The following is a 26673-nucleotide window of genomic DNA, read 5'->3' on the forward strand; positions in this document are numbered from 1 at the left end:
TGCAACTTGGCAAGAAATCTTAAATCCTTCTGCAGAAGGCAACAGCAGAACACACACACGGACGACGTGTCCAAAACATCGCAGACACAATGTAACTTCCGATGATAAATATATGGAGGAAAGTAAGCTTTTCATGGCAAAATGAAGGAACATGTTGAAGAAAAATGTTGGTGTGTATAGCAGACGATAAAGTGAGGTAAGTTTGGTAGTTTTAAGGGTGTAAATTTGGGCAAAAGTCATAACTGGGTTTATAAAACTTAGCATGTGGATGTTCCAAACCAGTTAAAACCGGCTTTAATTTGGTTTTACCTCAGTCACCAGTGTCGTGACCATGGAGGTAGATTCATTCATGATTTTACCATGGATACTGACGACTAAAATGTTAAGTTACTAATTGTTAAATAATGTTCTCCTGTCCTGTCTAGTGTCTGTCCTGTTTTCCTGCCTGCTGCCAAATGAAATACTGAAATTCATAAACATGCTTAACTTTTCATTTAATTAATGTTTTACAAACTTGTAATTTTTTAGTTTTTTATTAAACCACACTAAATCAATACAGAACATTGTATTTTACTACTTACTAACATGACATAAACAAGTAAGAACTATTTAGGCCAGCTCACTCTTCTAAAATTAAAACATCTTTAGGGTTGTTGTTGTTGTTGTTGTTGTTGTTGTTGTTGTTCAAACAAACATGACAACAGTTGGTTTGCAGCGGTGGTTTGCGGTAACACCATGTGTGCATAGATGTGTGTATCTAACTTGCCTGGTAGAGTTTGTTCTTAGAGAACTGTCTTGCTATAGACAGAGTAGATGTTCGGGGGATTGGGAGATCTCTCAGTTCTGAAAAGAACTGTCCTGCTTTTTTAACTGTTACTCGGGCGGATGGTATAGAAAATAGGCTAGCTGGGACTACTACTTAAAAACCGTAAAGCGCAAAACAATGTGCTTACTGGAAAAACAAAAAAACAATAACATGTCAGCAGAAGTCATCTGTATAAAATGCCTGTAATTTGTTACTGGCTTCAATTCAAAATAGCCCACAACACCTACAACAATTGCCTTGGTGCCCTGTGCTTAATTGCTGTGGTGCCCTCTGCAAAGTTTCTGTACAAATTTACATCGTCCTCATATACATGTAGCTGTGCCCCTTCATGAATGAAATTCAGGGCCTGTTGTTGGCAACTATCTATCTAGTATGGTTTTAGCCTTCAAGAAAGACTCTGCTAGGGTCGAAACGTCAGGCCACTAACTATTTTTTGCATTTATACTCTTGGTCCATTTGGTTGGTAAGTTGTTTGCAACAGCTAATTCTATTTTCTTATCTAGTATGAAAGTAGACATTCTGGCTTTCTGGCCAAAATGACAAATGAATGAGAGAGAAAAACAATTAGGCCTACACACAGTATTGATTCATTAAATTTTGCATTGTGCAGACTTCAGTAAACTGTTTGCTGAACTAGTTGTGAATTGAATGCAGTGCACCATGTGGTATGGCAACTCAAATACACCAATCAATGGTAACAAATGGTGGTTGCGTGAACAAATAATGTTGCTCTGCTCCATCTGCCGTTTGTACAGGCCTTACTCATCTATTGTTTGGAGTTTTATTGTGTTGTTTGTCTATGCAGTTTAAAGACACTGGACACTATTGGTAATTGTCAAAGACCAGTCTTCTCACTTGGTGTATCTCAACACATGCATATTAATAACAAACCTGTGAGAATTTGAGCTCAATTGGTAGTCAAAGTTGCAAGATAATGAAAGAAAAAACACCCTTGTCACACGAAGTTGTGTGCATTTAGATGCTTGATTTTGAGACCTAAAATTCTAAATCTGAGGTCTTGAAATCAAATTTGTGGAAAATTACTTCTTTCTCACAATGTTTTATACCATCAACCTCTCCCCATTACTCGTCACCAAGTAAGGTATGCTAATTGAGTAATTACCAATAGTGTCCACTGCCTTTAAAGGCAGAGTACTTGATTAGCAGAACTTAATTAGAATAAACGAATCAGTTTCTCTGGTCCTGAATGAAGATGACTGACAGAAAGTTTGGATACAACAAGGAACATCTGAAGAATAGATCAGAGATGAGGGTAAATTGAGTAAGGACAGAAAATAGGGTGGGAGAGGGAACATCGGGAAAAATGTTTTATTGACTTTCAGTATAGTTAGTGTGGCGTCTATGAATAAAGGAATAAATGTGTGGTGAATAGGTTTTCAACTAGTGGTTTAATCCCAACAAGGCCTGATTCTTGATGACTTTACCGATACGGATTCGAGGTAAATTATAAAGAACCAGGCCGTGGCGGGTTTAAATCACTAGTTGGAAACCGATTCAACACGCTTTGATTCCCATTCACAAATACCTTTTCTGTCAAAAACATCATCACTTTTTGGTCAAAAAGTAAAATAAGCGCAACAATTATAGTTGTTAAATGATTTCTTTCATCACGACACCCCTCCAGCTATGAAATGGTAAAGCCCTCCGCCGCCCTCGGGTAAACAACTCCTTATAAGGGAATGCTGTGCGCGTAGCGCGTAGCGCGTTATGTGGCACAACTGTTTCAGCAGTTGCTTTCGACCAATAGGAATGAAGAAACTGTCTTATACAAACAGGTGCAAGGTCGTGTGTCACGCCCATGAATTAACACTTTTTACCGGTCATAAACAAAGGTTTATACACACCCACGTGACGCGCTCTCCACCAATAGGAATAGCGAAACTGTCTGAGGTATTTATGAATAGATGTTCGGTTGCCAACAAGTAGACTTGTTTCATTATCTGACTGTGACATTACATTGTCTATTGATTTTTTGTTACAATTGTTCCGTTAAAATAATCACCTGCTCGTCCAATGAATATATTTGCTATTATAATATTAATATCAATAAAGGTTTAGGCTTTCAATTTGCCAATGTATTCTAATTCGCTACAGCTGTCACAGGAAAACTGTTAATTACATTACCCCATTAGTTTTAGAATTATTATTCAGTTCCAATTCATTATTTGCTGGTGAAACTAAACTTTGGTTGGACGGTGGATGAAATATCTCGCTTAAGAAATTGTGTGATGTATGTAAATTGTTACAATTTGTATTTTAAAAGCATGGCTTGAATTTAGGGGGAAATCCACACAATGGAGTGTGGCTAAAAATGTGCTGAAGCTTACATAAAAAAAATTTGTGTACAAAAATGCGCCTTTTGGATCTACATTATACACGGGAATTGACTATGCAAAATTTGAAGTTGTTTGTAGATCAATTTCTGGGGGAGAAGTTGTCTTACTGCAAGAAATTGTTTTTATGATGTAGAACCCAATATCATAGTAAAAGCTTGTAAGCACAAACTCTTGTTAATATTAGGCACAGAATAGTATTGCTTAGCAGAGTCAAGGTTTCGAGCCCAAATTAAATTAAGTCTTCATTGCTGTTGCTGGTGCCCAACTTAATTTCGTCTTAGCAAAGAAAATTTTGCAAGCTGTGCTTAACAGCTTAATAAAATTGAGCCCTCTTCCTGTTTTGAATGAGTTTTGATGATTTTTTTGGATGATTAATGGTCTGAAAATATGCCTCCTTACAGATACGGATTGGAAGTGGAGTCCTGGCTCACCTGCATCCTTGCGACCCTACCGACTACGAGACCCACCGCCTTGAGCTTTGCCAGAAGTCAGAATCATGGAGAGGGACACCATTGGCCAGTTCACCTACACCTACCTCGTCACGGTGAATTTATTCACGTGCGGGGTGGAGCTGTGCGTCTCAGCAGCGTTCAGCTACCTTCCTCCCATGCTCCTTGAGACGGGCTTCTCCGAAACGTGGATGAGTATCATCATGGCGACCGGTCCCCTCTTGGCGCTTTTTGTTCTTCCTTGCGTCGGAACAACGAGCGACCAATGCACCAGTCGCTACGGGCGGAGGAAACCAATCATCTTCCTGGTCATCCTCTGTATTGTTTTAGCGCTGATACTGCTTCCAAATGGAATACTCTTGGGAGAGAGGTTGAACACCTGGATCCCAGGGAGGCATGTGGGTCTCGCGATTGTCGCTTTCTCCGTCATCCTTCTTGATTTTGGCTCCCAGATCGCCTTGATGCCCATCGAATCTCTCCTGTCCGATCAGAGCAAGACTGAGGATCAGTTGAACAAGGCGTACTCAGTCTTCAACTTCATGCTCAGTCTTGGCTCTTGCTTTGGGTACTTTGTCCTCTGCATGGATTGGAACAAGACATACTTAAGTCAGGTCCTAGGTGGACAGGAGCACATGCTTTTCGCAATCTTACTTATTCTATTTCTCGTCACTGCCGTACCTTCCCTCATTATTGCTAAAGATAAGCCGCTCAGCATCCAGACAACGGACCCACCACAAGATGCGCATCCTCACGGCAAACAAAACGGGATATCAACAACCCTCAACGGTAACCCGCCGAACAACTCACTGCTGAGCGAAGAGATCCCCCCGAAACTTTTACCCACCACGCCTTCCTCAATCCACCTCAGCATGCCTGTCGTGAGAACAATCAGCCGCCCCTCTCTTCCAACTCAAATTATGTATCAAATTATTAACATCCCAATAACGTTCGTCTGTGGTTTATTTTATTATCTCGTTCCAAAATCGTACAAACTGTATCTGGCTGACACCATACAGAGCGTGAGAACTATGCCGGCAGTTTTGCGTAAGCTCTGCTTGGTGAACTTGTTAACTTGTATGGCCGTGATCGGCTTCAGGATGTACTTCACTGATTATGTTGGGGAAGCGATGTACCATGGTAACCCGGAATCGCCTGTGAACTCGTTGCCAAGAAAATTATATGAAGAAGGTGAGTTAGCCTAATGCACAAGATCAAATCATTAAGTAATGTTATGGCTTAATCGAATTTTAAAGAAAGATACAGAAACAATTTTCAGCTGAATACTGAGTTTCTTGTTGAGCAAGGTTGTAGCTAAAATCCCGGCCATATCTCGTTGGGCCCCCCCCCCCTGTCCCCTTTCAATGTTGGTTCTGATTGCACAGTCTTCTGCGTTCCAATCAACATTGATCGGGGGGACAGGGGATGGGGGAGAGAATGGTTATTGTCAGTGGGAAGTGCACAGGGAATGGTTTTATGTATTCGTTAGGAATGGGTGGCCCAAGCATTTTGGCCGGGATTGTAATGTATCAATTTTTTTAGAAGTACACTAAGAGTGAGTGGATCAAAAAAATTATTCATGTTTAGTTATGGCCACGAGCCATTTTTCTTCATTATTTTTTTTCTCAGCCACCATTGCTGATACTGTTTCTCCTAATTTCATTCAAATGTATTCATCCCCCAAGAATAAGAATGGCAGACGTTACTCCTGCATTTTTCCACAGATTGTTGATACTGTTTAAGTTCCTAATTTCTTCAAATTAATTTACCCCCAGGAATAAGAATGGCGAGTGTTGGACTACTCTTCCAGAGCATCACATCTGCCTTGTTTTCCTTTGTACTGAACCATCTGATCATCTCGTATGGTCCAATCGCGACGTATTTCTTCGGCATGGTGACGTTTACGCTGATGACTGCCCTGATGCTGGTCGTCGAAGACATCTCCATGACGATGCTACTCGTAGCCTTCACGGGGTTTGCGAGTGCGACAACGAATTCACTGCCGTTCACACTGTTGTCGGCCTACCACCAGAAGAAAGAGGTTAGTGTTCTATTATAATAGGGTTTATTCCGACTAGGCCTAGGCAACTAGTGAAACTTACTACTCGACTAGACGCATAGTCGTGACTTTGACACTAGTTGAGACTGATTTTTAGTTCTCAAAATGCATTGTGGCAATGTGTGCTGCAAGCGCAATAAGGTAAAATTCAAGCTGAAAGGATTGCAGGATTGTTTCGCTAATGTCTGATTCTGTTTTGTAAGTAAATTATGTTGTCGTGAACAGTGGTGAGCCACAAAATTGGTTCGCCAAGCAGGAAGTCGCTACTGTTTTTGAAGTACATGTAGTCTCGACTGTCTTTGTAGTCCAGCGCATTGATACGGTTATTGTAATAGGGACACCACCGATATCGGGCTAGATAGCTCTAAGCTCAGTTGGTAGAGCACCGGCACATTAATTCTGAGGTCATTGGTTCGAATCCCACTCTAGTTGGTTCTTTGTTCAACCCCAAAAATCATTTAAAAAGTTACCGAGTCAGTTCCCTTGTGGTTTATATTGATAAAATGCGTTTAATAAGAACTTGTTGTTATCACCTGCAAGTCCGGCTCCACTCACTTTTTTCTTTGTTCGACCCAAATTTTATTTATTTTTCCGTTTTTGCAGATGTACTACACGGACGTAGAGTTGCAAGACTTCAGGCTGCATGGCATCGGCTCCAACATAGCCCTTCTGGACAGTGCGTACGTCCTGTCCGAAGTACTGTCATCATTTCTGTTTGGTATGGCAGTGGAATTTACTGGCACGACGTCGTCGTACATCTTCTGCTCTTGTTTGTGCGGCGTGTTCAGCTGTTACTTCATTCTACAACTGAAGAGTTAAGTATTGGTCTTGAGGCAATTTTAAAGTAACTGGACACAGTTGGTAATTAGTCAAAATATCTGTCGGTCCTTTGTTCTTATTTGGTGCATCAAATTTTTACCATATTAATTGGCATAAGGACCTTCAAACTTATACACATTTTGCATATAATAGACAATGAAGAGAACTGAATTCATAGTCGAGGCTATACAAAATTGTTCTTCCACAAAAATGTTTGCATTATAAAGAAATATTTCAACACTGCTTCTTCCTTTTGACCCGATTCAGCTGGGCCAATATTCATACACACCAATCTGGGCGTCACAGGGTGCGCAAGTGTTGAGTACCTCGCGTCACTTGCTACGGTGTCTTCAGCTCCTAGATTATGCACAAAAAGACACCGCATTGTTATTTTTGTCATTAGAGGGCTACCAATTTGTTTTCGTCGGATTGGTGTTTAAGCGCAACAAGTACAAGGTTCACAACAAGATTATGCTTATCAGAATATGGTTACCAGCCACACTCATATGTCACGTGTACAATTTGTGACTGGTATCCTGCTCATTTCAAGCAACTTTATGAAATTTGGCTTGGGGGCCAATTTTAGTGTATGTGCACTTTAGGCCATGAACTCCACCTAGCACTTCCCCGCTTGCTGAAATTTTTAAGTGCAATTTGACCCCCCAAAATGGCAGGCATGGCATACAGTGCAGTATCTCCATACGACGTTTGGTGCAAAGGGGTTAATAAAAACTGGAAATCTTCTGAAAAACGTATTGTTAAAACATTTACTAGTTATATTTATCGGACAAAAACATGGTGCAGCATTAAAATACCAAGTCACAAATTGAGACAAGTTGAGATGGGTAAAGGTCGTGATTGTTCATTTTACGGAATAATTTCTTTGAGTAGTTAAATTTTCTTTGCATGAGAGTTTTATGATACCACCATAGCTAGGGTCGTTGGTAATGGCACTGTATTCGTTCCAGATCCACTTTACATGATATGGTTTAAAAAAATAATTGTTGAAGTTTGAGACCCTGTAGAGGGCCCTTGGTTATTATTTCACAAGGATAGCTTTCACACGAGAGGACAAGTGCTATTTCTTTTTTAACATTGGATGGTGGCCAATAAACTCAAACTAAACGTGGATAAAACGGATTTCATCCTAATTTCCTCCAAAACTGCCAGTCAAGCTCTTGGTCATCTCAAGTTTACTTTTGGAAATGCAACTATCTCACCTGCCAAATCTTTCATTACAGGGTTCGAAATTAGCGGTCGCCCGGTCGCCAAATGCGAGTAAAAATAGCGGCGGGCGAGTGAAAACCCTTTCTCACTAGCCCGCCGGGCGAGTCAAATAATTATTCCTTTTCACATATAAATGAGGGTTCAGTGGCAAAATCCCAGGCAGTCTATTTTCGTCGTCCACGCTTGTCGCCTAAAACGAACCAGGTCCTAGACGGACGATGCCACCTCAGAGCCTAAATACGTTGACATTACATCTTGAGTTTGGACTTGTTTGTTGCATCTTCTGTAGGCGCTTTGTAACCTTAGGAAAAAGGCGCTTCATATAAATGGTGATATGTATACATGTTTATCTTCAAGTACGCGCTAATCCTCCAATCAGATTCGCAGAATGGAGTAGTGATAAAAATGTATATTGCGGGCTAATATCACTACCTGCGTCTTGTGTGTTCTATGGTTACGGGCCAAGTTTGCTTGAAGATAACTCGTGGAAATACGGAAAATTTAGCGCGTCTGCGTCCCATATCCAACTCGGCCTTCGGTCTCGTTGGATATGGGACGCAGAGGCGCTATATTTTTCCATATTCTACTAGCGCTTGTGTGATAACTGATAATGTATGTATGTGTGATTGTTTTTAGTCAGGGTCTCTCGTTAAAAATTGTATTGTGTGAAACGTACTTATCACTGTATGTATTGGACTACAACAAGTGTATATATTATATAGCCCTTTTCACACGACAGTAATTTAGCAGGGGTCACTTGTTAATTTAGCAAGGCTGTGAAAGTTTAAAAATTTCCACTTCGTGTGAAAGGACAAAAAATGTTTGGATGGTCCAAGGTCCCCAGTGAATCAGTGTAAACATTTTTGTCCTTTCATACAAGTTGCATTTGGTAAAATGTTTTATAGGCAGTGGACACTATTGGTAATTGTCAAAGACTAGCCTTCACAGTTGGTGTATCTCAACATAAGCATAAAATAACAAACCTGTGAAAATTTGAGCTCAATCGGTCATCAAACTTGCGAGATAATAATCATAATGAAAGAAAAAACACCCTTGTCACACGAAGTTGTGTGCGTTAAGATGGTTGATTTCGAGACCTCAAGTTCTAAACCTGAGGTCTCTAAATCAAATCCGTGGAAAATTATGTCTTTCTCGAAAACTATGGCACTTCAGAGGGAGCCGTTTCTAACAATGTTTTATACCATCAATTTCTCCCCATTACTCGTCACCAAGAAAGGTTTTATGCTAATAAATATTTTGAGTAATTACCAATAGTGTCCACTGCCTTTAACCATGCTAAAATTAAACAAGGGACCCTTGTTAAATTGCTGTCGTGTGAAAAGAGCTTAAATGTAAACTCGACAGTCTATTTATACTTGTTGGTTGTATAGAAATGGGGAACTGACACTGCCTTCCTACTCAACAAACTTAAACATTTTGCTTTTAATGAAAATTTGTTATATTTTATGATATTTAGAACAAGAGAAAACAAGGTACAACATATATTTTTTACCCGTGTGGTATCATAGAGGTTTATCTATTTTATGTTCATTCTGAACAAATAATGCATGCTTTCAATGTTTTTGAATTATTTCCTTCAGAACAGTCAATATAGTTAATAGAAATATTTGCTAGTATCTTTTATGCATTATGTACAGTATGTTTACAAAAATAATCGGCAACTGAAATTCCTTTTTTTATACTTTTTATTTGAACATTTTAAACTTCCTTCAACACATTCAAGAACCAACTGAAAAGCCACCTCATCACACCAGCTGCTTAACAAACTTGGTTTAGAGGGGCCTGTTTAAGAAACAAATCAAACAGAAACTATGTACAGTTTTAATTGATCAGAAGTGCCCCCTCGCCCCCTAGAAAAAAATGGTCTAATCCTTTAAATGTTACCATACTTTTTGTTGCTGATACGAAAATCTGATTTTTGGTTTTAAATATGAAATGTGCTGCAAGATTCTTTTGTTAAAAAGTCATATATAATTAAATATATATATAAAAAGTGTGATGACATTTTGTGTGGGGTAAATTTAAATTAAGTTCAAATCAAAATATGAAAGTTATGATTTTTTAATGTGAAACAATCGATCATTATACAGTGTATGTGAACATTTATTTGCCAAAATGTAAACCAAATTATGAAGTTTAGAATTTTATCAAAAATATGATTATGCATCTTGTTACAACTGTTTTACGAACTGCCGAAGAAATTTTACGTATTTTTGTGTGAAAATGCTAGACCCAAAAAGGGAAACTTTTTGGTAATATTAAAAAGTATTTCAAGTAAGGCGATACCTACTGGGTAAATTCAACACAGTTTGGGCTGATATAAGAAAAAGGTTGAATTAAATCGGTTCTAGTTAATGTTTTTTTGTTCACCAAATGTAATAAATTTTGAGTGTTTCAGTAAATTTTAGAAAAAATATATTTTCTTTCTTACAATAACCATGTGTGTTGTGTAGAAAGACTGGGGTAACACCATGTAATGACTATCTCTAATGAGTTGGGGTGGTTGTGAAAAGATCTGTTGGTTTCAACCGTTGGAGTAGAAACCAACGGTTCTTTTCACAACCACCCCAACTCATTAGAGATAGTCATTACATGGTGTTACCGCAAACCTTTCTATATCGTATTTTCACCATGCAAAGTTTCAAATCCTACTTATGTGTGTTGTAATGTTAGAAAATATTTTATTTGAAATTTATTTTTTTATAATATTTGTTTACTTTAGAACATAGACTTGTTGTATAATAGAAATATTATTTGTTTATTTTTATGGATATTTATTACTTGTTTTTGATTTCAGGTGTTAAAGTAAATATTAAAGAAAAACATTTACTTTGTACAAAAAAAAATACACATATATCTTGTCTGATTGGATGTCAAGTTTTGTTGTTGTAATCGTTACTGTTATTATTTTTTTAACTTAGACCCTTTTCGAATCCACGGTTTGGATTCGGCTTCAGGCTCTGTTCTCTCGTCTGATGAAGCCCTGAGCGCGTACAACCAGCACGTGCAATTGTCAAAACAGCCGCAGGGCCAAGCTAGCCTGAGCCTAATCTGGAGTCGAAGCTGTGGTTTCGAAAAGGGCCTGTGTGAGACACACCCACAAAAAAGAAAAACATTTTGTGGTGATGTCGCCCTCTATCGCCTTGTAATCATCCGTCTTTTCGTTTCCGACGGCTGTTTTATGATGAGTAAATAAAATAATATTTTATTCTTGCCACGTATTATTAGTCTGACGCCCTCTTTCGCACACCCAATGCCATGCGAGTATAAAAATGGAAACCCGAACTACCACTGCAAAGAGTAGAATAGAATGATATTATTATTTTATTCGTTTACAAGTTTTATCAAAACTTTGACGGCGTGCCGTGGAGTAGGGGCCCAATAATATTTATGAAACTGCTTTGCTAAGCATAAATTGAGTGTGACATGTGTCCAAATGTGTCCAATAGCTCTCCATTGCTAGTTAATACAAAGAAAGTTTTCAAACAAGTATTTGAAGTAATTACCAAAAGTGCCCTTTAACTTAAAGCCAAATTTGACACTTTCGGTACAGAAAAAAAAAATTAAAAGTTCACAGATTTACAAATAACTTACAGGGTTTACAGAAGAATGGTGAAAGACTTGAAATATTATTCCATGAAATGCTTTACTTTTGAGAAAACATTAAAACAATATTAATTCTTGATATCGAGAATTACGGATATTTTCTCCCGACTCCGATAACCGATTGCGCCTAAATTTTACACAGGTTTGATATTTTATATGTAAGTTGTGATACACAAAGTGTGGGCCTTTGACAATACTGTTTACCGAAAGTGTCCAATGGCTTTAAAGCAGGTCTATGAAATTGGGCCCAGGTATTTAATGGTAAAACGTAATTATATTTTGACAAAAAGGTTAAGTAAAAGTGCTTTTTTTAATTGGCCCTAAACGTAATGGAGCTGGTTGGTCGTGATCGTACATTCAACGCTTATGATTATGTGTGGTGTAGTGTTACGGTGAGATGAGTATTTTGCCCGAGCCAGTGAATTTGTGTATCGAAAATCGACATTAAGAAAGTGGGATGGCCTTCAAATAAGACAAAATAAAGAGTACGAAATGCAAAGTGATAATAAAGCTAGAAAGGTTGCAAGAAATGAGTCATTGTTTTTGTTTGGTTGAGTTATTTTCTTGGTGAGTTAGTGTGAGGAAATTGAAAGTGGTTTAGAGAAACTTTGATGTCGAGTCCGTGGCCAATAGAGCTGCTTAAGCGTAAATACTAGATTAAGGTTACCAGCCAAAATACCATGTCACGTGTACAATTTGTGATTGGTATCCTGCTCATCTGCTTAGAGTGTTTATGAGCAAAATTATCTGCTTGGGTCCACCGGGTGGTTGAACGATCTTTTACCCATGAAAAGAAAACCAATTTAAACAAAAACAAAGAAATATTTTTACATTAAACAGCTAAAGGGTATTGTGTCCAGAACATTTTGGGTGGAGGTTTTCTTTGTTTTCTTTTAGTTTGGGGGGTTGGGGGGGGGGGGGGGGACTTTACTTTTTGATTTAATTCACCTTTATTGAGGAAAACTCTCATCAGCGCCAAGCACTGCTTTCCATGGAGGCCGCAGCACAAAAACTGTATTGATCAATAGTAGTACATTATTACCATCAAAATTATTGTTAAAAAGGAAATATTATACCATGGTCGGCCTGAAATAGCCGCCGTAAATCTTTAATGATACAGAATAGGAGATTGCCTCATACTGAATTTGTGTTGTACCCCTCTCTCTAAAAAACCACATTCCTTTCTGTTTCTAAAACTTATATATATCAACAGCTGCAGTTTTTCTTATCAATTTGGTTTTATGTTCGTTAATTTTTGGAGTAATTACCAAATGTATCCCCCTTTACTCATTCTCTATGCCCCGTTGTTGTCCCCAAATCAGTGTACAGTTGCCCATGTTGATTCTCCGTTAGCTATGCGTGGAATGTGTGCTCCTTTTGTCCGGCCGAATTTTTCGAATGCCAACCAGGTGGTTTCTTAATGCAGTCAATTTAAACTACAAAAGACCCCCACGACGCTATATGCAGTATTAGCACGTTGTATACACACAACATGGCGCCGGAAATGTGCACATGCTACTCAATGCTGTTGTCTAAAATTGCGGCATTTGTTTCTTGAGCTGGGATTTAAACTCTGTCATGATGGAAAAGGATTGGTCTCTCCCCATAGACGTCACTGTTTCTGTTTTTACTGCAAAGAAATTGAGGTAAGACCCTTTTGTTTTGAAATGTTGTGAGTTCAGAAAAGCAGACGATAATGTTTGCTCGACGGTCGAGAACACAATGTTTTTGTGCTATGTATAGTGCTAATTTTCTCATGCTTTTCTCCCAACGAATTCTGTAATTTTGTTCGACATGAGCTTAACAAAATCTTGGAACTCAACTAATGCTTACTCTTGTTTGTTGTGCAAGGAGTATTCTGACCAAAAATACCTAACTTTCTCTTTTTATTGCATTATATAACCATTTTGATAAAATATATATTTTTTGTTAACTGCAGTACGTCCGTCAGTGGTCAGTCATAAAGATTGGTATTCTTGCGCAGTATTTTTTTTTTTTTTTTTGCATCCACATCATTATAGTCAAAGTAACAGACAACGCGGTCAAGAAATGTAATGTTTTTCTCGCTGTGAAATTGTTGATAAGTGTTTATGAAGTATATAGAATAATTAATAGTGTCCCTTTTTATTACGTTTCGTTGACAGAGAGTGCAGGGGGGTGGGGGGGGGGGGCGTTGTCCTAAACGATTTGTATCCATTGCATTCTTTGCTCTCCGTGTCCGTGGTCAGCATGACCAAAAAGGTGACGGGGTTAGAAACATTTAGCAAGTTTCTTACATAGCCTTTTAAAAGCGCTCAGTTATTGACATTAAATTTAAGGACAACATTGAGGCATTTAAATCTTAATGAATAATAAACTCGACAATGTGCAGTAGTGTCCTTTGCATTAAAATTGTAGATTTTGCATGGCATGTCCATTCCCAATTAATTGTGTCAAAGGTAACTGTTTTTGACAGGAAATAATCAGTCTCAAGACATTTGACATTCTTAGAAGTCCACATTGTTAAAATGCCAGGGTGACCCCTGGACTGGTCAGTTTAACCATAGAGTAAGGTTTAACCCCGAGGGTCGCAAAAACACAGTGGTTGGTCGGTCGTCAAAATAATGCGTGGGTGAAATTCATGGTCACAGACTCACAAGAGGGCGTGAAATTCATGGCACAAGAGGGCTCATTGTTAGGCTTTCGCGGCACCCGTTCTCAATTTTTTTTTTATGTCAGCGAAACTGACACTGTCATAGAGTGCTTTTGGGGGATTTTTTGCGCACCTTTTTCTAGAGTAACCTTTTCGAACTAATTACTGAATGAAAGTAATCGCAAAGTGATCGCTCCCCGAATCCACATTCGTGAGGTTTAAAGTAAAGCAGGACATTACGTCACTGTAAAGCACAAATTATTCTGCAATTCTTTAACAAATTAACCACAGGTTCTTGTAAACATTTGAATAGAAAAATCTGATGAAGCCACTGGTGTAGTGGTGGTGAAATGTCAATTAAATATTAATATTAATTTGTGAATTTGTATTCTATTTTCATCCATTACTATTGGAATTGGTATAAATGAACATCTTTACTGAAGGAAACATACCCCAAACTGAATTTTATATCACATCAACAAATATTCTAGGAGTGTGAAGTGACCTTATTCCCCTCGAAACTCAGTAGAAGTTCTGCTGTATTAAACACAAATTGTACAACCCATCACCCCTTGAATATTAATAACATTGGGCTAATATGATCATCATTGAGCCAGAAAAAGAAAATGTGTTTACAAATAAACCTAACATGTTGTCCCGCCCCAAAGGCGTCAGTTTACATCTACAAATCCAAGTACATGGAAAGTGTGTACTGGAATGCGAGTAAGCCTCCGTTCGATTTACGCCTTTACCTCACACGTCCTGGTATTACAATCCCTCTAAGCTGATTTAAGTGGCAGGTTTTAAACCTGTTAGATTGGATAAGTTGTTAATCTCATGAACGATTTCTCCAGAGCCACTCCGGCTTGTTACCGAAAAAACGTCACCATCTTAAAGGCACTATAGACGAAATTACTAAAAGCAACTGTTATCGCAGGGGACTGTAATAACACGCATGCCTCTTGACAGTTGCCCATGGGCCCAATTTCATAGAGCTGCTAAGCACACAAATTTGCTAAGCATGAAATTTCAAAGTAATGCAACAAGGGTCTTTTTTCTTTATGCAAATTAAATGACCATTTGAGCCCAAGTTTTCACAAATTTGTTTTTATGCATATGTTGGGATATACCGCGTGAGAATACTCATTGACAATACCCAGTGTCTTCCAGGAGTTGCGAAAGAACCAGTCATAAAACCACAATAGACCAACGCGTCTCGGTTGAAGGGTCTGGCTAATCTAGCTCGAGGCCAGCTCTGCCGATTTACCTTTGACCTTTCGTTGGTGTCGCCACGAGATTTATTGAGGCTTTAAGAGTGCGGGCACCAGGCAGTAAAACCCACGCGTATATTATGCAAAACACTCGACCAATGAAACCACAGATTTCTCAAACCAAGGATTGCAAGGGACTGTTATTTGAAAAGGGTACTTGAACTTGTGATTTAGTGCCCTTGTTGCAGAAGTGGACTACAGAAAGAGTGTTGGAGGTGCGTCATGACATGCCCACTTGAAGAAGGGGGGGGGGGTATCATCAGTACGGTCTTTGAAGTTGCTGCTGAAAGCTGGTACTTGCGAATGTAAAATTGCTGGTCGTCTATTTGTGGAGAAACACACTTAGATATTCAGAAAGAAATGTGATATGCAGGAACACTGCATCAGTGAAACCACATTATTTCTAGTAATGCCTGTAGCTTCATGATGATTAGGAGACAAGTATTTGAAAAGTAGGCCCACTTGAACTTGGCATTTGCCCTTGTAGAGAAGTGGACCAACAGAAAGAATGATGTTGGTACGTCATGATACTTGGGGGGGGGGGGGGGTAGTATCCCTTCGGTGTCTTTGAAGTTACTGTCCAAAATTGGAACCTCATAAAGTGTGACGTGCGATTGTGATAATACTGAATAGGTCAACTACCACGGACAAGGAAGTATAGGCATTTGCCTTTGAACAACCATCTGTTTAAGGCGGTCAGACTTGGGTAGTGGTGTCTTGCCTTGCCTTCCTCTTCTGGAAGGTTCAAATCCCACCGAGGGTACTACGTGTAATGAGTTTTCAGTCCTCACCTGCTGACTGCGTGGGTTTTCCAAACAATACTTATCCTGGGTTTTCCTCCGCACATCTAAAGCTGGAAATGTTTTCTCACCATTTGGGTTAGTGGCTAAGTAAAGTGATTAAAGGCAGTGGACACTATTGGTATACTCAACATAATTATTGTCATAAAACCTTACTTGGTAACGAGTAATGGGGATAGATTGGTTATATAAAACATTGTGAGAAACGGCTCCCTCTGAAGTGGAGTAGACTTGAGAAAGAAGTAATTTTCCACGAATTTGATTTCGAGACTTCAAGTTTAGAATTTTAGGTCTCGAAATCAAGCATCTGAAAGCACACAACTTCGTGTGACAAGGGTGTTTTTTCTTTCATTATTATCTCGCAACTTCGATGACCAATTGAGCTCAAATTTTCACAGGTTTTTTTTTTATGCATTTGTTGAGATACACCAAGTGAGAAGTCTTGTCTTTGACAATTAGCAATAGTGTTCATTGTCTTTAAAATTCTGCTTTTCCGGACTTCACGTCCAGAATTAGTAATTGAATGACAAAAATGTAAAAGGTCCGTATTGATAATACATGCTTCCACCAAAGCCAGTTGGGTTTTCTTCCGCACATCTAAAACTGAAACTTGCTCATTGCTTTCTCTCCATTTGGGTTTTTGGCTTTTTTTTTTACTATAGTAAAGTGATTAACATTTGCTTTTCCGAGAGTCCTTGGCTTTCTTCACGTCACAAAATAATTAGTAAATAAATGAAAACAAATGTGAAGGTCCGTATCTGACGTGGTTTTCACCAAAGCCTGTTTTGGATGGAAACACAGAAAACGGATTTGAAATGGATCATTGGATCTGTATGCTAAATTAATTATTCAGTCGAACTGGGTGCATGCCTACTGTACGAATTTGTTTTGCATGTTCGGGCACTCTGGCTGGCCTTCTACGTTTTAAGCCTTTGCATCAAATGGAATAAAATGCGATCTTGTTAATCCTGGTCGAGAGAGAAATTAAAGCAGGATTCCGTTCGGGAAGTAAATTTATAATTGCATATTATTTAGGGACAACAACTGTTGAGATGCTGTAGAAACAGTAACTTTTACTACACTCTTAAAACTCCCGGGTCAAAATTGACCCGGATTTTGGTCCAAGGGGGGCCAGACCCATTTCTGGGTAAGTTTGACCCGGAATCTGTGTCAATGTGTCCCGGAAACCGAGTCAAAATCCCCGCTTTTAACCAAATTTCTGGTCACAAAGACATGGATTAAGGGTCAAACTGAAACCGTTTCCGGGTCAAACAGACCCAGAAATGGGTATGGCGCATAGGACCCAAATCCGGATGTACGGTCTCTAAACCAACGCTTCTGTTCACGTTGAAAGGTAATGTCTTGTTCCGCAGGGGGCTGTTTTGGGGTCTTTTTACTGTACAATCAGTAACCATAGGATTCGATTCATTAATTTTACCATAGATTTTTTAACATACGCTTTTGTTGAAATGAGTTGTGTTGTTCCGCATGGGGCTGTTTTGGGGTTTTCGACGATTAAATGAATGATAAAAATGGTTGAAACTGTTGAAATGGTGTCAGATCAACAAAGCAATACTGACTTTAGTCTATAACAAATACTGAGAAAATATCTCTAAGGAATGCAAATGCATCCGCTATTCCCACAGACTTAAAGGACACTATTATTTGGTTATCACTCAAAATAAAAACTAACTGGTTATTAAACGAGCAATGATGACCTGTGACGTCATGCTATTGTTAAATCGCTCCATTATTTTGCACAAATGGCGCGATGGGTACATCTATTCACCCATTGTGCATAAAAGAGTTAGGGAACAAAGTAAATCAAGTCAATGACGCCATGGACCATATATTATTTTGTTTTTAGTGGTTTTTAACACAGGTTAATAGAGCTACACATGTATTGCAAAATGATCGTTAACACTTTCCACAAGTGAACAGCTACATTATTAAATTGGTATTTAGCTGAGATGTTAAAAAATAATTATAGAACTACAACAGTAATTTAAGCAGGTCTTAAAGTCAGATAAATCAATTTCATTTTAACCAGTATTTTTGTTTTTTGTTTTTATTAATTCAAAATGCTTAATTTATCATACACAAACATGGTAAGTGAGTAAAGTCCCTAAAATTTAAGATTGCAAAGATACTTTTTTCAATATCATCATAAAATAACAGGAATTCAACTGAAATTGTTGATCATAAAGGTAGCTTAAATTTGTTTATTAAAAACAAATCTGAAACTACAGGCTTGTACGCGGGTAGGTCACTTCTTTTATCTTCACCTTTTGGGTTTTTTGTAGACCGAGAAAGTCGGCTACAACATCATCTGATAGTCTGTTTCTATCACTAACTTGTATAAATTTACTTAAAGTCAAGAAACAAAATCACTTATCTGCTGCCACTTTCGCTCCCGATCTATGATGCCACTATCGAAGGAACGAGCATATTTCCTAAATGTTGGTCTTCGTCCATTGTTCACACACCACCAGTGGTGTTTACTGGAGTGAACAAGCTTACGTAATACATACAAACAATTGACTTAAAAATTAAACAATATCGCGCCATTCGTGCGAAATAATGGAGCGATTTTAACAATAGCATGACGTCACAGGTGTGGGTTAAGCCGCATAATGCCCTCGGTGAACGCGCCATTCGTGGGTACGAATGGCCTTCGTGCTTCGCCCTCGGGCCATTCTTACCCACGAATGGCGCGCACCTCGGGCATTATCCTATACATAAACCATTATGGGAAACGGCTCCCTCTTAAAGTAACGCAGTTTTTTTATTAAGAGGTAATTTCTTATTCAAATGTTAAACGATTTCAGGCCTGAAGCCTATTTTGATTGGGCATCAAAAGCACAAACATCATTGCAAAAAGTGTGTTTTTTTCTTCTTGCACTATTCTCTTGCAATATCGATGAAAATTGAGTCCAAATTTTCACAGATTTGTTATTGTAGTTGTATGCATAATAATAGGATACACACCAAGTGAGAACACTGGTCTTTGCAGTTACCAAAGATATCCAGTGCCTTTAAGCAAGGCGTTATAACTAGCCTTCAAACAATAAGCCATGTTGATCGAAAACAACCTCTCTGATAATCTTCATTAGTTAGTAATTTACACTTTAATGTATTTATGCTAATAATCCAACCACCCACGTCTCATATCCGGAAGCCATACTACTTTGTGTCTATTTATATCCGTCAACGCTGTGCTAATGGCGTTTTGTTGTTTTCGTCTAGCTCCCGTCTCTCTTCACACACTTTCACTGGCAAATTATTAATTGTGTCAGGTTTAATCGAATCAGCGCCCTTGAACTGCAGTCACGGAAACCCCTAAGTGGTATGACGTCACACATAGAGTGTTGCTGCGCAATTGTTGACCCCCTTTTATATAATATTAATATTCCCGCCCTCGCACGCCTACAACATGTGGTTGTGTTTGAATGAATCGAGTGGTATGCTTTCAGAAACATAAACAAGTATTAATTTTTTAACAGAAGTTGTACTTTGTATAGGTTTACTTTATACTGCGAGTAGTAAGACCCTTTTAAAATGTCTGAAATTGAAAAGAAGTCGACTACAAAAAAAAGTGTTTATCCCTAATAAAAGATTATTTCCCACAATTATACTGATCCAGTCATTTTAATCGTTTGAAGACCCAAAACAATCCCCTGTGGTGCATTGCCTTTCCAGAAATAGGAGCTTTTATTTATACAAAATAGTACATTTTATTGTTTCGAATCTCATGATCTACACTGCAAAAAAACCAGGATGTTTAAAACATTAATACCATAGATGGTGTTACATGCAGATAATAAATACCATGTGTTATAAAAACACCATTTCTGTCAAAACAGTTTGGCTATTATAACAACATTATGTTAATTTTGATTCTCTGTTCGGTATCTATGACAACACCAACGGCGACAATACTCATATTAAATAATAATAACAATTATTATTCATCGTTTATACGGCGCCTCGTAAAAGAAAAAATGAAGTACATAATTGGCGTTTGATTAATATAAATTTTAGCTTCCAACTGAAAGCTCATCTGATCATAAAATTTCCAGTTCTTCCGGTTCCAAATAAAAAAGGCCCTGACGAAATACTATATGAACATCGAGAAAATATTATTTAACAAATCCCAAATAAATACTGCTTATTTCAGTTGCCTCGAGCAAAGCAAGCAAGTTCATATTGAATAAAAGGCAGTCTCTGCTGACAAAACATAAAGCGTTTTCGTGGTATTTATTTACTGGTCAGAATTAAAACGGAGCGTTACCACTTCACTTGACGGCATTTGAAACCGTTTGATTAGATGTTCTGTGTGTTAATTGAATACCAGCGAAATAATACTCTACCCAAAACCAATTATACCTTTTAATAAAGGAGAAAAATGTATCTAAAACAGACTTGGTTTAAAGTATGTGATCGTAGCTTTCGGTTAGCCAATAGATACAAATGATGTGTGTGCAGGAGATGAAATATAGTCACTATGTTCTCAGACTTGAAATTAAGTCTAAGCCTATCGGTAATGAGAAACTGTACATCACATATAATAGACTTGCTTTAAAGTCTGTGATCGCAGGTTTCGGTTTGCCAACAGACACACATGATGCGATGCAGGAGATGGAATAAAGTCACTGTGTTCTCAGACTTGAAATTAAGTCTAGGCCTATCGGTTATAAAGGAGAAACTGTACATTTTATAGACTTGTTTTAAAGTCTGTGATCGCAGGTTTCGGTTTGCCAACAGACACACATGATGCGATGATGAGATGGAATAAAGTCATGTTCTCAGACTTTAAATTAAGTCTAGGCCTATCTGTTATGGATAACCCTCAGAGAAACATTACGGTCTGTGATCGTAGGTTTCGGACACAATTAATGGCATGTGTGTGCAGGAGACGGATTCAAGTCACTGTGTTTTCAGACTTGAATTAAGTCTAGGGCTATCGGTTGGAGTACAGAGTACCACAGGCCTCGGAAACGAGATCGCGTGTTTTTGAGAAGAGCAAAGCCTTGAGCGAGTACAGTGTAACAGATGTCAAAGGACAGGCCATTCCTCCGCCCAAATAAAATTACATATGATGCAATTAAATGTCCGGTAAGAGGATGTAGCTTGCAGTCACAACACGAAGTTTTGGTGGAAAATACGACCGCGTGGTCACCCGTCGTAAACGGTCCCCTTCGGCATACTTGTTTTCTTTCTGCACTGTGAAATTTCCGCTCGTGCTGGCTCGTATAGTGCTTTTCAATTGGGCAATTCTGTTGTTTAAAGGCCTGTACACTGTTGGTTATTACTCAAAATAGCTGTTAGCATAATAACTGACTTGGTATAAACGAGCAATGGAGAGCTGTTGATAGTAAACACGGCCCCCTCTGAAGTAACGTAGTCTTTGAAAGGAGGTAATTTCTCACTTAAAGGAACACGTTGCCTTCGGGCTGCGCTTTGTTGGGCGTTTTTGGGCTATGACAAGCGTTTGATGTAAAATGATTACGGTTGGAAAGATGTTAAAAAAGTAGAATATAATGATCTACACAAACATGCCTTAGAATTGCTTCACTTTTGTTGACTTTCTCGAAACAAAACGCTCCGCCATTTATGGGGGTCAAGATTTTGACTCCCATAAATGGCCGCCAAATTCACTAGTCTTATTTCCAGTCGCAGCCGTTGAACTATACGACTGAGCATTTATTAAAACCCATTTGTATCTATCTCTTCCTCCATGGTTACTCCAACAACAACAAAACAGTTCATGAACAAAAATAAAAGGGCCTACGTTGAATTAACTTTTTATTAATCTATCTAAGCAGCAAGTTCAGCCCACGTCCCGGGGCCGAGCGGCTGCCGTCCAGCGGGCCATCATCCCCCGCGGCCAGACCTCCCCAGACGCAGTGAACTCCCCGTTCTTGCTCGTACGATGTAGGATTTTAGCGGGGCCAGTCTAGTAATGCGAACACTTTGTACACGAAAGAATGTCTAGTACCCGTATACTAACTAGCGAGTGGAGTTGAAAATGGACGTGTCATGACCTCCCACACCAAAACTCTGCTAGAGAATTCATCCTCTCGATAAAACATCTGCTCAGACATGTCAGAGGCGTTTACCGTGTTTACCGCGTAAGTATAGTATGCAATTGCGAGTCACATAGGCCTATACCCCACAGTTCGTTTTTAGATACAAAATTACAGGGACTTTACTTCTCTGTCCTTTCTCTATGCTGTTTGCATGTACGTATGTAGAGTCACAGGGCAACAGGACAGTGGTGTATATTACTAATACTAGTCCATCGCCATAGGATAGATGATGTCACTTGTCTTATTTGCCAACATGATCCTTTCTTCGGGGTATACATTCATTATTTTATAAAATAATGTTTATGTCTATTATGGGGATGTAATTCCTTGACCTTGGTCTTGGACAGTACTATTTGAGGTAGCTCCTGTTTACATTGCTCAGAATCATTTGACAGCAAAATTTACGGTGCGATGCATCTGAACAGGGAGCACATACTGCAAATGGTAGTTGGCAAGGAAAGCTAAAATAAATTAATACTCTTGTCCACAAAAATGAAGCTTCCATAGGTCCTTTTCAAAACCACGGCATCGGCTATGGATTCGGCTTCAAACTCCGTCCCCTTGTCTGAATCCCTACGCAAAGCACGCTCAGTTTTGTTCAAACATCTGCGGGGCCAAGCTAGCCCTAGCTGAATCCAAAGCCAAAGCCGTGGTTTCGAAAAGGGCCATAGTCTAGAAGAACTCTTTTCAAAAATTACAAAACAAAATCAGAAACGGGGAACAATTTTATTATTTTGTAACATTTTTGTATTGATACTTGATTCCCAGGTCACAGTGAAAGTTGGGTGGCGATGTGATTATTGAAGCCGGTATGGACAAGAAAGAGTACACGTACATCAAAGAAGTTTTCCAAGCACGGTTAGATGACAACCAGCTTCTTCGCAGGACAGGAAAACTCTGCTAATTAGGCCTGGGCGACCAGTGAAAATTACTAATCGACTAGTCGCACCTCCATCCAATAATTGCGACTACGACACTAGTCGCAACAAAATTTTAATTATCACGATGCACTGTGGCAATGTGTGCCGCAAGCACAATATAGTCTAATTCAAGCGGAAAAGATTGAAGATTTGTGTCACTGATGTCTGACTGTGTTCTGTAAGTAAATTATGTTGTCATGAATAGTCATGAGCGACTAAATTGGTTCACCAAACAGGTAGACGCAATTTTGTTTAAACTATTTTTGTAGCACGTTTAACCGAATAGTTGAAAACAATAGTCGCGACTCGACTCAGGATTCAATAGTTGGAGTGCGACACTAGTCGCCCAAGCTTACCGCTAATGGTGCAAGGATAGCCTCTACCCGCAGCCGCCATCACCCCCCCCCCCCCCTCCCAATACCACCACCACCACTACTACCAACAGAAGAACTTGTAGCAAAACACAAATCCAGATTTTCCACTTCTTAAATTTAATTTCCATGTAACTTTCCACAATTTGGCTACAAAATTGTCTGTACAGGTGTGCATAAGATATAAGGTCAGTGCATTATTAGCATTATTGGCAAGTTCTAGAGTTTGTATGTAATCAAAGAGAATCTTTGTCACAAATTAATAGGAACTTTATAAAAAAATATGGACAATTTATTGAATGTTTTTACAATTCACAGCAGTACACGATGTATTTGCAAACATTAATTAAATTTGTCCTTTGCCAAAGAACACTATAGTCCCATGCAGTATCCTTGGTAATAGTTGGTGTATCTCCTCAATATTTTAGCATACAATAATAAACCTGTGACAATTTGGGCTAAATTTGGCAATATACATGTAAGCTGCAAGAAACAGTGAAAGAAAAACACCATTGCAGTATAGAAACAAGTCCTTTGACATGCCTCTCATCATGTAGACTTTATCAAGTGAGTTTTATGATCACAAATTAGTAATTACCAACATCTAAGGTATAAAGTCCCTTTAGAGAGACCAATGCCTTAGATCAAGTGATTTGGTTGTAAAATGCATATGGTTAGAAAGGATGTTTTAAAAGTAGAATAGAATGATCAACACAAGTATGACTTGAAATTCGGTGGTTTTCCTTTAAAACTTTTACTTATTCGAACTAACATGGTCTGCTAGTCAACAATATGACTAGTTCTAAAACATCATTCTGACCATGCATTTCATAACAGGCATGTGGTTGAAATCAAAATATACTTGCAAGGGTTAAGGTTAAAAATTTGAAATGGCACTGTGTTTATCAAACTTGTTGCATCTATGATCCATGTCTCTTTATGAATACAGAATAAAGATATTTCAGATAAATTTATTTGAATACAGATTCTTTATGTTTTTGTATTTGTTGTTCTAGTGTGTTTTTTGTTACAAAATATCGAAATCTCAAATAAATAATACAATAAATATGATGATTGTATAAACAATTGGCCATGTACTTCAAATTAAACTTAATCATATTATGTCGTTGTGATGAAAACAAACTCTGCTCACATCACATTCAATGATTTGTTGACATAAGTAATGTGCAAAAGAAAATAATAAGTTGAAATATTGACATTATGTGTTAATTTAGGAATAAGAATCTACTTGTTGAAAACAGGAAATATTGCCATTTGTAAAACCTGTTTTGCATAAATCATGTGTACATGAAAGTTGAAACTATCTGGAAATATATCCCTGATTTTACAAACAGTAACTAGGTAGTGTTACTCTATTTCCAGTACCATTCTGACACAACACATGTTGTCTGTGAAGGCTGGCTGGGTGGCAAAGTCGTTTGTTGTGTACATCATGCTCCCCTGGTGTACATGTCATTCCTGTGATGTCGTGCCAACTCTAATGGTGGTCCAGAACAAGGTGCCTCAAGATCTTTTCAAATATAAACACAAACATTTTTGAAACAATTAACAAAATAAAAATTGGTTATTTGTACATGTATATGGAATATAAAACCCATGCACTTGATGTTGATTCATTAAAGTGACATTTTTGCAAATATTACCTACCTGCAGCCGATTTCACGAAACTTTACGCAACTGCGTGAGTCCACTTGCGCAATTTTAATGGCGCAAGTTGCTTCATAAACGTTGCACAAGTGGACTTACGCAGTTGCGTAAAGTTTTGTGAAATCGGCTGCTGGTCAAAGACATGATGTTATTCAAATTTGGGATGTGGCTGTTCAGTGTAAAGTTTTTTGGTAATGCAACGTTGGCGAAGGAGGCCGTTTACAAGTAACTACAATGAATGAAAGCTTAAATTTGTGTTTCCTTATAAAATGTGTGTTTACACATTTACTTTGTTTTTCCTTTTTTTTTTGGGGGGGGGGTGGACAGATCAAAATATCATATAACAAAACTGGACTGCTTTGACAGTACATGTGTATATTGTTATACATGCACATGCCATTGACAGTATGAAATAATCAGTCTCTTACTGCCAAGTTTGAGAAGCATTCATCCGGGCTTTGTTTGCAGCGTGACCTCTCCTGTTGTGTTGGCATCTCCCTACAGTTGGTACAAACACACCAGCTTGGTTGGGTTTGATGAGGTCTCCAAGATGTTTACGCCAAGTCCTGGCATCTGCTCACATAGTACCTTCAACAAGAAATTCATAACCATTGATATAACTTATTAGTTCTCGACAATTTTATTTTTTATTGTTTGAAAGGTCACACTTCTTTGAAAGAATTCGGGTTGACTTGGGTACGAGTTGACTTGGGTACAATATTTTGGGTAAACTGTTAAAAATATACAAAAACATTTAATAAATCTGTACTATTTAGTATTTTTAAAATGTATTTCTACAATTTTTACAAAAGTCCTCCCCTTCCCAGCCAGATAAACGACTCTTTTAATTGTAGCATCAAAGTAAATTAGGGTAAATTATGCCAAGTCATTAGGACGCTGGACACTCGATTCAAATCCCCACCCCCATCTATGCACCGAGTGAATAGATCTACAAAATTACATGTAAACTAGTCATAGTACATGTACATTTATGTACTCTCACAACTCAGTGCTGCGGCTGTCATAGCTGTGAATTTACGTGTCATGTCCACAATAATAACTAACAATAACATTGCATTGGGTATAAACAATCACGGTCCGTTCACTATCTCTCGTCGGCTAGTCCATGTCCCACTACATTATTCTTACCCTGATTGGCGAGGTGTCCGTTCCTTCTTTTTGGACGTGTCTTCAATCATCTCTTTGCGTAGAGCAATGAGCTGAATCTGTGTTTTTCGGCGATCCATTTTGACAGCAAAATGGTGTGTTTACATTTCACACAACGTCGTCTGGTAGAGAACGGTATGTTACCTCGTGTTCTTCTGGTAGGTTTACCAGGCTATTGGCTACGGCGCCAGCCTAACTGCTGTGCATCGCGCATAAACGGACGATCGTTTTGACGGCTTGAAAAACGTATATATTTCGCGGGCCGTGTTTCGGGGTCAGAGGTCAGTGTTTGTTTTTTTTAATTGCCATTCACTAATTACAACACATTAAATGTGTTTTATTGCAAGAACAACTCTTAATAAGTATAAGGAACACCCTCAAACGTGAAATTTTG

The 26673-nt window shown here is 38.4% G+C and overlaps 1 protein-coding gene and 2 long non-coding RNA genes across 3 annotated transcripts; 2 read left to right on the forward strand and 1 right to left on the reverse strand.

The window, feature by feature from the left end:
• Window positions 1-45: 45 nt before the first annotated feature.
• On the forward strand, window positions 46-10546 carry LOC139953522 (solute carrier family 45 member 3-like). Its single transcript, XM_071952962.1, has 4 exons — window positions 46-196; window positions 3585-4820; window positions 5405-5670; window positions 6292-10546. The coding sequence occupies exons 2-4, from the start codon at window positions 3680-3682 to the stop codon at window positions 6505-6507; spliced, it is 1623 nt and encodes a 540-aa protein (XP_071809063.1). The 5' UTR covers window positions 46-196; window positions 3585-3679; the 3' UTR covers window positions 6508-10546.
• Window positions 10547-21722: 11176 nt separating this feature from the next.
• On the forward strand, window positions 21723-24418 carry LOC139953540 (uncharacterized). Its single transcript, XR_011787985.1, has 2 exons — window positions 21723-22195; window positions 22922-24418. It is a non-coding gene; the product is annotated as an uncharacterized lncRNA (long non-coding RNA).
• Window positions 23544-26673, reverse strand: LOC139953539 (uncharacterized). Its single transcript, XR_011787984.1, has 3 exons — window positions 26262-26673; window positions 25541-25700; window positions 23544-24975 (listed from the first exon to the last, which is right to left on the reverse strand). It is a non-coding gene; the product is annotated as an uncharacterized lncRNA (long non-coding RNA).

The sequence above is a fragment of the Asterias amurensis genome, chromosome 22, assembly GCF_032118995.1.
Source record: "Asterias amurensis chromosome 22, ASM3211899v1".
Classification (NCBI taxonomy): domain Eukaryota; kingdom Metazoa; phylum Echinodermata; class Asteroidea; order Forcipulatida; family Asteriidae; genus Asterias; species Asterias amurensis.

Bases quoted from the DNA above. Each gene is read 5' to 3' on its own strand.
- LOC139953522 (XM_071952962.1), top strand. From the start codon at position 3,680: ATGGAGAGGGACACCATTGGCCAGTTCACCTACACCTACCTCGTCACG. The intron at 4,821-5,404 runs GTGAGTTAGCCT...ATTTACCCCCAG, and splicing joins AAGAAAATTATATGAAGAAG to GAATAAGAATGGCGAGTGTT. The intron at 5,671-6,291 runs GTTAGTGTTCTA...CCGTTTTTGCAG, and splicing joins CCTACCACCAGAAGAAAGAG to ATGTACTACACGGACGTAGA.